The sequence below is a fragment of the Eleginops maclovinus genome, chromosome 20, assembly GCF_036324505.1.
Source record: "Eleginops maclovinus isolate JMC-PN-2008 ecotype Puerto Natales chromosome 20, JC_Emac_rtc_rv5, whole genome shotgun sequence".
Lineage (NCBI taxonomy): Eukaryota > Metazoa > Chordata > Actinopteri > Perciformes > Eleginopidae > Eleginops > Eleginops maclovinus.
In genome coordinates this window covers 6,785,144-6,798,631 of record NC_086368.1, presented here as the reverse complement: position 1 = coordinate 6,798,631, position 13,488 = coordinate 6,785,144, and the positions used below count along the sequence as shown (strand labels likewise).

Genomic DNA, 13,488 nt, shown 5'->3' with positions numbered 1-13,488 from the left:
ATTTGGGCTACAGAGATACAGTATTTGCACATCATGAGGCATACTTTGAAATTATTTTTTTATTTAGTTTTAGTGCATTGCAGTTTTGTTTTATGGGTGTGAAAAAGCACTTCGTGTTTAACTAGCAAATGCAGCATATTACTTAACTACAACGCTACAAAATTCGACACCCTTACGTCTGTGTTGGGATCCCTACTGGAAAATTGGGTGTCACTTTGTCACCTTGTTAGAAAGCCATTTTAATGCATTTTTATTAGTATAACTAAAGATGCTCTTTAGCTAAATGTGTCGCATTTCAAGTGATGTCAATGGTGTGATATGGTAGACACTTCCTGTTTCCAAAGTAGGCTTGGTCTAATGTAATTTTACATCTTATTAATTTTGCTAACATTTGATATTTACACAGTTAAGAAAAATACTAAATTTCAGGGAAACCTGTTATATACAGTGGTATGCAAAAGTTTGGGCACCCCTCTGAGATTTCATGACAATTTGCTTTTCCTTTAGAAGATCACAGCAACAACATTTGTTTTCCTACAAAGATGTAGACGTTTTAGTGTTTTCCAGACCAAAATTCTTAGGGTAGCATTACATAGTTTTATTATAATAAAATAAAATGCAAAAAATGGGATGTGCCAAAGTTTGGGCACCCTTATAAATAGCATTCATTTCAACACCTGTACGGATTTATAGCTGACAGGTTGCTGCACAAAATTGCTTTGATTAGCTCATTAGACCTTCAATTACAAAGACAGGTGGAACCAATCATGAAAAAGGCTATTTAACATAGGTAATAGCTGGCTGTGCCTGGCCTAGGTTCTTTCTTAGGGAGTGGCAAGATGGGAACCTCAAAACAACTCTCCACTGACCTGAAAGCTAAGATAATCCAACATTATAAATTAGGAGAAGGGTACAAAAAATTATCTGACAGGTTTAAACTGTCTGTCTCCACAGTCAGAAACGTAGTTGTGAAATGGAAGGCCACAGGAACAGTCCGTGTGAAGGAAAGATGTGGTAGGCCGACAAAAATAGGGGAAAGGCACAGGCGAAGGATGGTGAAAATGGTCACAGAGAAGCCACAGACCACCTCCAGAGAACTACAACAACATCTGGCTGCTGATGGTGTAGTTGTTCACCGTTCCACAATCCAGCGTACTTTGCACCAGGAAGAGCTCATTGGAAGGGTGATGTGCAAAAAGCCTTTCCTGAGTGTTAATCACAAGAAGAGTCGCATGAGGTATGCAAAAGCACATCTGGACAAGCCAGAAGCATTTTGGAACAAAATACTGTGGTCAGATGAGACCAAGATTGAGTTATTTGGTCATAACATGAACAGGTATGCATGGCGAAAAAAACACACTGCATTCAATGAAAAGAACTTGTTGCCCACTGTAAAATTTGGTGGAGGATCTATCATGTTATGGGGCTGTGTGGCTAGCACAGGTACTGGAAAACTTGTTAAAGTTGAGGGCCACATGAATTCCTTACAGTACCAGGAGATTCTTGACAAGAATGTTCTAGAGTCAGTCACAAAGTTGAAGCTACGCCGGGGTTGGATTTTTCAGCAGGACAATGATCCTAAGCACCGATCAAAATCCACCAAGGAATTCATGCAGAAGCACAGGTACAATGTTCTGGAATGGCCATCCCAGTCCCCAGACCTTAACATCATTGAAAATGTATGGATTTATTTGAAGAAGGCTGTCCATGCACGGAGGCCAAGAAACCTGACTGAACTGGAGACGTTTTGTGTGGAAGAATGGGCCAAAATACCACCTGCCAGGCTTAAGGGACTTGTCTGTGGCTACAGGAGGCGTCTACAGGCCGTTATTGCAGCAAAAGGAGGCAATACTAAATATTAATGGAATTATTTCTTAGGGGTGCCCAAATTTATGCACATGCCTATTTTTGTTTGAATGCACATAAACATGTTTCTGTTTGACCAATAAAAGTTATTTCACTACTGAGATGTTTCTGTTACCATAAGGTATAACATATGTTAAAATGAAGTTGCTGCTTCAAAAGCTCAGCAAGTGACAAACTGATGCAGTGGTTTTCCTAAGGGGTGCCCAAACTTTTGCATACCACTGTATGGCAATCACAAAATGACTAATGACTTTAATTCATTTAGAGGTCATATTTAGCCATTTGTTAGCGACCATCTTTTTAAGTAACATAAAGAATTCAGAAGTTCCTAAAGGGGTACTGATGTGTTTTATGTGGTTTCATGTTTTTATACCAAAAATTGAAATCTCTTAAGCTTGAGAGAGACAATAAAAGAAAATCAACCTCTTCTTTATTTTGGTTTAAAATTGGACCATTTCACAAAAGGAGAACTGAGGATGTGTAAATAACATTAAAAAAATTCCATATATCTTTTTTTTTTTTTGTAGTTGCAATTAATATGAATTCATTGTAATGGAGGTACAAACGATTTGTGATAATGCTAACTTGCCAGATATATGTTGGCAAAAGTATGTATACGTGATTGAACCTCAAAATCGCAGGTATTACGCGGCTTAGTTGAATACTCAGATCTGATTGGTCAAAAGTCAGTTTAAGGACTTGTTAATGGAAAAGAAACTGTGAACAGACTTCGATAGTTACACTAAACATTGGTGAGTGCAGCCGTTCATTTTAAATTAAGTTGTTGTTTCTGCAGTTCCAGCCGTTGGTACTCCGTGTAATAAAATCATTTCAATTAATATCGGGAGTCAAGTCATCAGTTTGTGTAGTATGTGGCCTTGTAATAAGCTGGATAATGTGCAGCGAGGCGGTCACCCCAACAGGGTGATCACGGAGCCCGACGCAAAGCTTAACAATCAAAAAATGATAATGTACCACATCGGATTTCTTTGATTGACTTTTCTTAACTGACTTCACTTTCCATAGAATGTATGCATTATGATAAAAAAACACATCATAAATAAGATTAATACATAACAACAAAGCCAACACAGACTTTCTTTCTTCATTTTCCTCCAGTCATTGAGTACATCCATCAGTCCATTTGTCAGTATTCGCCTTTGCGAGCTCGTCTGCAGAACGTCCAGTGATGTTCTACTGTGTTCTCATTAGCCCGTTCACTCATGTGATGAACACGTGTGTTGCGTATTGTGAAACCCTGGAAAATATTAAGGCAGGCAAACTGAGTCATATCACTGCAATTATCAATTAGTCATTATTTAAGAAAATACTATGGTTTAAACCTTCTTGTTTTTCATAAACAAACTATAATCTTGGCCACTAAACTTAAAAAAAACTTGATCCAATTTATCGGTGTCAATGTCAGTAGTTAATGTGGACCTGACTTTTCTAGCAGGCAGACGCATGACACATGAAAGAAAATATATAAGCCTCTTACAGCTTTGGAGATGAAGTCGAGCAGGTGGACACGCAGGCTGACTTCCTGTTGGTGGTCACATGGTCCGAAGGTGAAGGACACTTGGTAGTCTCTGGTATCCATCATGTGTTTGTTCCACTTTGTGAAACTGCATGAGATAGACTCTAACATTGCATGGACCTAATAATAAAAGAGGGACATACTTTAAATTCTTTTATATATACTTATCATTATATTGAAACCCTAATTAATTCAATTTGAATATGTTGAAATACATATTTATTTTCTTTGAAGTATTGTTGTGCAGTATTTTTTAACCATGTCAATTAGGCAGTGAAATATCAGAACTCATTACCATAGGATTTGCCAAAAATGGCAATAATAAGTATTTGCATACCACTTTAAGAACATTCAATAATAACGGAAACTAAACAAAACATCATTTTAGTTTCTCATTAAGCAAAACCATGCCAAAATACTGTACTTCACTTTTTATACAGTGAGATACAAATCAACTAGTTTAGAAAATATTATTTTGTTTCACAATATAAATACATTTTCGCAGTACATACTGTATTTTGGGGAACAAAATCAAGTATCAATCAAATCAAGTATCTACTGCCAAAATAAAAATTACAGGAAGTACTACAGTAGGTAACATTTGAGTGAAACATTGTCAATAGAAACATTTGAACAGAGGGCAAGAGATGTACATTTTCACTAACCCCCCCTGTTTCCACTGACCTTGGTGGTGGTGGTGAGCTGCGTGATGATGACTGCGACCGGGTTGGAATACTTGGACAGCTTTTTGGTGCTGGAAAGCTCCACAACCTCCTCGAAGGTGTCTGTGGGGTAGGGAAGCAGGGGTTTGGGGTCTCCCACGCATTGGATCAGGGGCTCGATCTGATAGAAGTCAGCCTCCTTCCTGAGCAGATCGGTCTCCTTGAAGTCGCACGGCAGCGTCAGCTCTGACGTCCGCAGGAAGTTGAGGATATAGCTGAAGCAGCAGAAACATACGGATATGTGTACAATGCTGAGCTGGAGGGAGAGCTGCTGTACGCCCCAAGAGCAAGGGGAAACCTCCTGGAAATGACTTAGCATTTTACCACTTCAGGTCCCCTCGAATCGAAGTCAATGTTTTTTTGTTATCTGTTAGTGTGTTAGAAGCCTAGAATAAAGCTTAACAGCTGCGCACCCCCCCCCCCCCCCCTTTACATCACTGCTAATAAGTGACTAAATAAACGACTAAACATTCATCATAACATGCATTTTTACTAATGGCCAGCAGGGGGCAACTCCATTGGTTCCAAAAAAGATTCTGGTTGCATAGAAGTCTGAGAAAATGAACCTACTTCTTACTTTATTGAATACCTAATTAAACATTTTCAAAGCAAGATTATCGTTGCAGTCACTAGTTTAACGTGTTTTTCAATACAGCGTGATGTTTATTTCGTAAAATATGGTCCAATTCAGAGTAGTGATGAGACTATTTTATTACTGGACTCTAGTTTAGCGTAGGATTAAGATGTGTTCCCCAGGAGTATTAGATGTATGTTTATATAGCAAATGCCTGATTTAAGGTTAAAGGAGAAATTAATAGAGGATTACTCAATTCTGAGTGAATTCCTTAACAACTGATTGATGATTGATGGCTCGTTACCACGATCATAACATAGTTTGTCTAATACATAACACGTTTGCATTATTACTGCAAGTGAAAATGTGATTCATTTCATGAGCTATCTGCAGATTTTACTGTTCAAAAAATAAAATTCCACCCCAAACATGTTAATTAACACAAACTCACACTCACCGAAACAGCGGGCCGTCACGGTCGATGAAGTAGTTTCCCCGTACATCCCTTACCGTGGGGAGGTCTCCTCCGAACATGGCTCCCAGCGTGGAGTCTGGGTAGCGCTGTAGCGTTGACAGTGACGTGCTGTACAAGCAACCGCCCACATTCAGAGTCACTGGCTCCCCCATCTGGACAAAGCAGGGACAGCAGTCACTGACAATGTTTGAAGATACACCAAGAACATATTTGTGCTGTAGGGAGTTTAAACTTGGCTAAACGGAGCCTCAGCCCCTGTGAGAGGAAGGACTCGGGAGAAAATTCCCCAAAATATTGCATTGAGCCCATCTCAATGCTGGGCGTTTGTTCAAGTGGGTGAACCTTTTTTTTATTTGTATCATTTTTGAAACTGCAGCCTGTGTTTTTGACCATTACAACACTTGCACCTGGCTGCCACTGTACTGACGGCTACCTTAACAATTAACATTAACAAAATCAGAGCCGTTAAAACAGAAAAATCCAATAACAAATCACTAAATGGGTATTTTGAATTAGAGTTAAGTGGCCTGCTGTTAACACATCTTTACCCAATATCAGCACATTATATGGTTGGTATGGATACAGAAATTGTTATCTGCACATCCCTAATTTCAAATAAATCTAAACCCAATTTTTACTTTAAAATCAAGTTTAAACTATTTGAAGGTCCATTGCTTAACTGGTCGCAAGCACGTGCGTGCACACACACACACACACACACACACACACACACACACACACACACACACACACACACACACACACACACACACACACACACACACACACACACACACACACACACACACACACACACACACACAATGTGACCCAGGTCTCCATTCTCCATCTGCAGCCCTGTGCTGGCTGACTGTTGTTTTTCTTCCAGGTCAGAATTTTGATAAGATCAGTTCCAGCAACACCTGTAACAAAGAGGACCACAACATCGTTGCCATGGAGATATACGATCAGCTGATTCTGTGTTGCCACAGTCCAAACCTCATCTGAATGCGTCTGGTGTTTCCAGAAACCCCTCAGTGAGGTAGGAGCTCTGGACTGTGCTTCTTAATTCAAACCCAGATGTATAAACAGTTGATTTAAGGTTTCCCTTTTCCTGTAGTGTGTTGTATAGGTTTTGTGCATGTTAATGGTCTGCAAAGACTGAACTCCCAAAGTTCCCTCCAGAAGGAGTTTCTCTCCCATACATATACTATATATATATAAATATTTATTATTATTGAAAGTAAATATAATTGTGTATGGATCTTTGAAAAAGCGGGGCAGAATAGCATTGCAATTAACCGACATTGGAATGCATTACTGGCAGGGGATTGTATGAGATAGTATAAACAATGCACCTGTGTTAAAGTGCTGTAGTTAATACATTTTGAGGAACTTGTACTCTATTAATATTTCCATTTCATGCTATATTTGACTTTTACTTATTTATATGATAATGTTTTATTTTATCATCTCTATCTTCACTTTTGCTGTAAAAATGTAAATTTCCCCTCTGTGGGACGAATTAAGGTATTCTGATACTGATTAAGATAAGGATAAGATAAGATAAACTTAATTGATCCGAAATTGAGAAATGTATTTGTTATAGCAGCACAGAAAACAAGGCATTGCACATAATTAGAAATGAAAAAGAGTAGAAAATAAATAATTATAAAATATTAACATCTGAAAATGGAAATAAAACAGAACTAAAAAGTAGAAAATATTTAAGTTGATCGTGAAGATAAAAACCTGTAAACTATCTGACAAGTTAAACACTATTGAAGGGCCCATGTGCAGCTAAGATGATATAAAAGAGCATTATTTACATGAAGTGTGCAAAGAATTACTTATATATTAATTATAAACGTACAATGTACAGTGTGAAGTTATCCAAGTCCAGGTAACAAAAGGAAACTATGGAGCTGTTAAGCTGTGGGTGGAGCCGGACATATAATATTAATAAAAGCTCTTCCTTTACCAGCTTTACCAGAGGTGTTGGGGCCTTTTGCAGGATTCTGGCCCGTTCATGATCCGCCCATGCTCATCAGTACCACAATATTATGTTTTCAATGTGTTCAGTTTCCAGGAAGTAACGTTGGTTTGGTGCTGCTGCGTACTGCATCATACTGTAAATCTCACTACTTTCCCACACATTAAGTAAAAACATAAAGGAGCATATTAAAAACATTTTAAAGTGTTGATTTCCTGCTGTGTGTTATTATTATCCTAACACTCTCTCTCCGTTTGATTGAAGCTGCCGTTACCGTTAAATACCGTTAGCTCGCTTGCTAATTAGCTTCATTTGTATATATAAAAAAATTACATTGTGGTCTTACCGATAACTGCGCCATCTCTGCTTTAATGCGACACACAGTTAGAGGTAAAATCCCTCATCCATCAGTCACCCACGAGCTACAGGTTTGTCCAGTTAGACACCGAAAGTGTGAGTTCTTCCGGTAAGATCTATCAAAATAAGACCTTGGAAAATAAGAGTCATTACTAAACACATTTTCGTATTTACAAAGCCATACTTCATAAACAACTATTGTATTTACCATCGTTTTTAAGAACAAGGATTATACTGTAGGCTAGGTAGAAAAATGGTAGCCTATACATAATATGTCAATCCATATGCAGGTGGAATAAGCTACAGCACTGCATTCAACTAGACAGATTTTTAAAGCATTATTGAATATGTAGGCTAACTTTAGGGCACCATGATGAGAAAGCTTGAATCTCAATACGTTTCCCTGATTAAATAAAAGGTTATCTGTCATGTCTATCTATAAAGATCGTAATAGGCCCATACTAGCCCCCTGATACTTTATTCTCTACTATAGTTTTTTCAACATATATTGTACACTGAGAAATCAATACTTTTGTTAATAATTTAGTTAAAGTTTGCATGCAATGATTTAACTTGCAAAAGAGTATTTTAATGTCTATTGCTGCTTTTGGTCAGTGCATATATTGAAAGATTTAGAAAGGATTTTATGAGATCAAGTCTGTCCATCTATGACGCTATCACTTGTAGTAAATACCTCCCACCACACGAGGTCACAATCGGTGTGTCGGTCAACAGAAACACGGAAACTAGTTCAATGTTTATCAACGGCTACATCCTGTTGGCCATAGCTTGTTTTCCATCTGATCTGCAGCTGTTCATGGTTTAAAACGATCTTTATTTTATCCCCACAGTTTTGTAGATTTACTCTCATTTTGCTGTACATGTCGCCCTGACAGTTCGGGAGAGTTTTACTCTGAAACATCTGTGGGTTGTTCTGGCGGGCTCCAGAGTTAGACAGTAACCGTTGGCCTGCTGCGAACAGCGATGACCGCAGACAGAGTTTCTCTTCCTGCGTGTTTCCACAGTTGACTCAAACCGGAGTGTGTGTTTTCAGAATGGCGAGTGAAACCAACGAAACCAACGCAGTGAATGGAGAGGAGACTGTTCCCTCTTCCGAGACAAACGAGCATGACTATGCTCACGACTCTGCTGACGGTAACCTAACTTCGACGGAGGCGCCCTCCTCAGGTGCACCAGCGGGTAACGAGGGAGTAAGTGCAGAGGAGAGCTTCACGACAGCAGCCGAACCCGAGTCTAGCTCCCTTGGGCAACATACTCTGCCGATGGAGCTCCCCGAACCGGCTGTTGGTGCGGAGGTTGACTGCCCCGGTGGAAATGTTGTGGAGGCGTTTCCTCCAGCGAACACCGAAGAGGTGCCCCATAAGACAGACCCATGTCTACTGGCTTCTACCGCACCCCCCTCTATTCGAGTCGGCCGCAGGAGACCAAAGAGGCCGGAGGACAAGGACTGCTCCGCCTGCCATTCTGAGTTCGAGCGGCAGGGCCGCAGCTTCAACCGAAGGGCGGTGTACACCTTCTCCACCCCGGAGACTGTGCAGTGGGCATTTCCGGGTGCCTCTGTGCACGAAAAGTCCTTCGTGTGTGAGACCTGCGCCCAGGTCATCAGGAGCAGTTGTAAACGCAGGCAGAGTGGGAAGCGGACTCTGTGGGTGAAGCCGCCTCAGACAAAACAGGTATGGTTCTAATAATATCTGGTCATACTGATAACAGCGGTATCTCCCATCATACATTCTGCAATGCATTGAGACGAAGCCCCTCCCACTTCGGAAGTCCACCTTTAAATGTATATGGCAGTCAACAGTAAATAATGTTCTTGTGTGAATTATGCCATTAATACCACATTTGCAGTTTAACATTCAAAAGCCAATTTTGTAAGTCTAGAATGTTGCAGTTTGTCGTTGGCCCCATACGTGTGTGAGAAACAACTTGTAAACCATTGATGAGGTCTTGTCCATACATATGAGGACATGAGTATGAATTTTTGATGTTTGGTGTTTTCTTTTTTGCTCCTTGGTGTTGGTCACTGCAGTCAGAGGTGAGGGACAAGAAGAAGAAAGGCCGCAGGATGGGTAAGAAGAGCAAAGCGGCGCTACTGGTGAGCAAGTCCTGCTACAAGGCTGCCTTCAAAATGCTCTGGTCTGCCAAAGGTGCCCGGAAGCCAATGATGGATTTCTGGAGCAAACAGCTGAAAGACGAGGTGAGGAGTGGGACTACTAAAACCGTCCATTAGAACAAACATATTCTGCTTTAGCTCTCCAGAAGAAAAATACATAATCATGTCATGATGTGTTTCCTGGTGGCGGTGCAGATGAAGGCGCTGACACGGCAGACGGATAATCCTTTCCATCAAAAAGTGACGAGCAGGAAGCCACTGTCATCCTTCCCTTGGCGGCGTTGTCTGAACTGGGCCCAGGAAAAGGCTCCCCTCGTCACCTCCTGCCTGACCTCACTGTTTCCGGACATCAACAGCCTCTCCAAGAGCAGCAAGTAAGTCTAAGAAGTGACACGCTGATTCATAACAGTACAAATATATGTATTAAAATCTCATTGTTTGGACAGCGATCTAATGAACACTTGTTCTGTTTGTTTGTCTGACAGCCAGATGTCGGAGGAACAGGCCCAGACACTGCTGGAGCGACGGACTGTGGTGGCACTCTCCCTCCCACTCTTCACCAGGAACATCTGGAAGAACAACTACATGCAGGCGGCTCTGGGGGCCGAGCTCCGCCTGCAGGGCTGCTCCGGCTCCGCTCTTGATGCCCTGAACATGATGGGACTATGTCAGAACAAAGACACCGTCAGGTTACTGCTGCACCGGCTCCGAAACGGCAAGAAATCGGTGAGTGTTATGGTGATTGTTGCACAAACTCTTATTCCATGTCACAATCAATTAAATAAATAAATAAATAAATAAGGGAGCAACAAGAAACCCACGTGTCTCATGTTAAAGGGGCCCTATTTTGCTTTTGGGGGTTTTCCCTTTCCTCTTGTGTGTCATATAGGTTTTTATGCATGTAAACGGTCTGCAAAGGCTAAAAACCCAAAGTTCCCTTCCGAAGGAGTTACAACCGATTGTACGTGATAGGCTAAGGGGCGGGACAGACCAATAATCATATCTCTGTTAGGCTGAAAGGCAATACATGACCCATCCATTGCAAAAATGAGATTTCAGACGGGTTCTATTTATAGGTCAGTGTCCGAGTGAATTGTAATATATTTTAAAAGATGTGTATATTATTTATTTTTAAAATCTTTTTGCAATCAATTACTTCTGGTAAAAAATGTAAATAAAAGCTTGCATTAAGATTATTTTTTGTTGGGAAGTACTGGAGTTATTTTTTTAACTTTGTGCTGTGTTCCTGTCAGCCAACACAGAACGGACGACAGAGGATAAAGACGAAACTAGAGCAGATAAAGGGAGAACATATGATGGATGAGGAGGAGGAAGATGACATTGAGGAGGAGGAGGAGGAAGAAGAAGAGGAGGAGAATGAGGAAGAAGAAGAAGACGACGAGGAAGATGATGATGATGATGATGACGAGGAGGAGGAGGAACAAGAGGAAGAAATAGAGATGGCGGTTCAGGAAGTGGAAGTTGAAGAAGTGCAAGTGGGAGTCCAAGAGGATGAAGAAGAGGAGGAGCAAGCAGTGGAGGAAAAGGTAGAGTTGGAAAAGAAGCGGAGGAAGAAGAAGGCGAAGAAGCAGAGAAAGGAGGAGAAGAGGAAGGAGAGGGGGAAACGTAGGGGGAAAGACAGGGAAATGGAGGAAGAGTCGGATGATGAAGAGTCGGAGCAGAAGAAGAGGAGGGTGGTGGTGGTGAGGCTCGGTTTGCTGAAGGGACACTCAGAAGTCGGACGATCCGACCTATCAGCTCCCTGAGACTCTGCAGGCTGCGCCCAATAACTAAAAAGGCTCCACCTCTAAGCAGAGAGCAGGACAGAAAAGTCCCTCCCTCTCCTCTGGGGGGGTTTTGAAAGGAATTATAGGAGGGCCGAAACTATGGAGAGAAACGAGTGAGAGCTTTACTTTATATTGTTATTTTGATGTTAAATCAATTTAAAGCATAAAGGAGTTCATTTGATCTCAGAAAAGCCCCTGAAAAAAAAAAACTGCTCCACTGAAAATAAGCAGAGCCCCAGCTGATTGATCGCAAGATAATCTGCTGCTGGTTTAATGTCTCGGGTTAGCTGGATCTGAAAATCAACAGACTTTCTAATTATCATGGTAGCGAAACTCCAAAACACAATTCCTCGTTAACATTTTGCGCTCCTGGTCTCCTAATTTACTAGAAAATAAATGTTTCATTTTTCATTTTCAAATCTTGGAAAGGTTTCTGGACAGAGCTACACAATTTGGCACTAAATGTTGGGACATATGACGAATTACTAGGTCCACTGGGTAACAACTGGAAAAACTTACAAGAAGATTTCATAATTTCAGAAGAAACAGCCTCATAAAATGAAACCACAATTCAAAACAATAATAGGGCTGCAACTAACAATTATTTTTCTAGACCAATCATTATCCTAAACTTAAATGTCTTGTCCTGCCCTGAATCCAAAGATATTTACTTTGAAATGAAATAAAATAAGGAAGAATATCCATATTTGAGATGCTGAAAAAAGCATGTTTGCCTTGTTTGAAGCACGCTCAGGCTCATGTTCATTAGATCTCACAATCAAAGATAGTTGTATGATTACAGAGGCTGCCACGAAAGATTACTTTTTATTACACATTTATTCTGCTGGTGGTTTTCTAGATTAATAATTTTTTGAAGTCCAAGGTTGTTGGATGTCTTGTTTTGTGATTTCAAAACCCAATTTACTTTAATATGACATAAAACAGCAACAGGAAATCTGACATATTTCCTGGAAAATGTGCTCAATTGCTGATCAGAAGAAGGTGGCTATTATGTTTCTGTTATATTACCATAAAAACAGCGCTGGCTAACAAATGGTGTCCGGTTAATAGATGAGCACAGAACGACTTAAAAATGATGTTAATAAAAAACAAAGGGTTAGGGTTAGACATTTGTCAGGAATTAAATAACTAACATTTTCCTTTTACACTTCATATTATAGCCTTTAATTTTCGCATAATTGTAAAGAAAGGACTGTAATTAGGTTATAGTTAAATTAAAAACTGGGGAATTTCAAATTAATTTCCAGGGAATCGTAATGAATTAAGGGACCCGTAAAGTTAAATATATGGTTTTCTGCAGAGTTCCCTGAATAATTCCACCTTTAATGAAAAAGGCGCAGCTGGACTTTTTTCTCCTGGTTAAAATCTGATTGAATTAAAGTTTCTGTAACTCGAGACACTGTTTTATAGTTTGATTTTAAACAAAGGGGTTTGGTTTTTGAGTTTCTTAGAGCTTCTAAAAAACATGTATTGTTTATGTTTGAGTTGAAGAGGACTGATGAATGTGTTTTCTGACTGTTCAGTGAGTCTGATGGAGGACTTCTTGTAAGTTTGTTAATAAAAAATGATAAAGGCTTCGCTTGTCTTGTCCCTCTGAATTGTTGCTGCATTTTCGCTGCTTTCATTAAAAAGATATTATTTTATTTATTTTATTATTTAATTAGTATTATTTGTGTGTGTGTGTGTGTGTGTGTGTGTGTGTGTGTGTGTGTGTGTGTGTGTGTGTGTGTGTGTGTGTGTGTGTGTGTGTGTGTGTGTGTGTGTGTGTGTGTGTGTGTGTGTGTCGGTAACATTGCTTGGAGAAAACATGGTTATAATGTATATTATTACTGTTTATTTTTATTTATAATTTAAAAAATCCCAATTTGGGATCAATAAGTTATATCTGATCTAAACTTATCTAATCCAATAATTATTTATATAAATAGGAGAAGCACTGATTTGGAGTCATCAAAACGAAAGTCTGAATGAGTTCATTCCACTTTTGAGTCTTATTTTCTGTATTTTTTATCATGTCAGTTA

At 39.8% G+C, this 13,488-nt stretch overlaps 2 protein-coding genes across 8 annotated transcripts; one reads left to right on the top strand and one right to left on the bottom strand.

The window, feature by feature from the left end:
* Positions 1-2,279: 2,279 nt before the first annotated feature.
* Positions 2,280-9,216, bottom strand: kctd6a (potassium channel tetramerization domain containing 6a). 6 transcript variants are annotated; one of them, XM_063910444.1, is made up of 7 exons: positions 7,514-9,216; positions 7,156-7,318; positions 5,998-6,097; positions 5,157-5,326; positions 4,088-4,340; positions 3,365-3,523; positions 2,280-3,124 (listed from the first exon to the last, which is right to left on the bottom strand). In XM_063910444.1, exons 3-7 carry the CDS (start codon positions 6,022-6,024, stop codon positions 3,014-3,016), a joined length of 720 nt encoding a protein of 239 aa, XP_063766514.1. In that variant the 5' UTR covers positions 6,025-6,097; positions 7,156-7,318; positions 7,514-9,216; the 3' UTR covers positions 2,280-3,013. The 6 variants fall into 6 exon arrangements, with proteins under 6 accessions (XP_063766514.1, XP_063766516.1, XP_063766515.1 ...); XM_063910446.1 differs by having other exon boundaries at positions 7,156-7,315; XM_063910445.1 differs by having other exon boundaries at positions 7,151-9,216.
* LOC134882631 (bromo and FHA domain-containing protein DDB_G0267958-like) lies at positions 8,294-13,041 on the top strand. Of its 2 annotated transcripts, none has more exons than XM_063910442.1 (5): positions 8,294-9,218; positions 9,575-9,742; positions 9,854-10,032; positions 10,144-10,384; positions 10,921-13,041. In XM_063910442.1, exons 1-5 carry the CDS (start codon positions 8,580-8,582, stop codon positions 11,422-11,424), a joined length of 1,731 nt encoding a protein of 576 aa, XP_063766512.1. In that variant the 5' UTR covers positions 8,294-8,579; the 3' UTR covers positions 11,425-13,041. The 2 variants fall into 2 exon arrangements, with proteins under 2 accessions (XP_063766512.1, XP_063766511.1); XM_063910441.1 differs by having other exon boundaries at positions 10,912-13,041.
* Positions 13,042-13,488: the final 447 nt, after the last annotated feature.

Coding starts and splice junctions, on each gene's coding strand:
- LOC134882631 (XM_063910441.1), top strand. CDS start 8,580: ATGGCGAGTGAAACCAACGAAACCAACGCAGTGAATGGAGAGGAGACT. Junction 9,219..9,574: donor AGCCGCCTCAGACAAAACAG/GTATGGTTCTAA, acceptor TGGTCACTGCAG/TCAGAGGTGAGGGACAAGAA. Junction 9,743..9,853: donor GCAAACAGCTGAAAGACGAG/GTGAGGAGTGGG, acceptor GTGGCGGTGCAG/ATGAAGGCGCTGACACGGCA.
- kctd6a (XM_063910445.1), bottom strand. CDS start 6,024: ATGGAGAATGGAGACCTGGGTCACATT. Junction 3,524..4,087: donor AGCTCACCACCACCACCAAG/GTCAGTGGAAAC, acceptor TTTTATTATTAG/GTCCATGCAATGTTAGAGTC. Junction 3,125..3,364: donor TCGACTTCATCTCCAAAGCT/GTAAGAGGCTTA, acceptor AATATTTTCCAG/GGTTTCACAATACGCAACAC.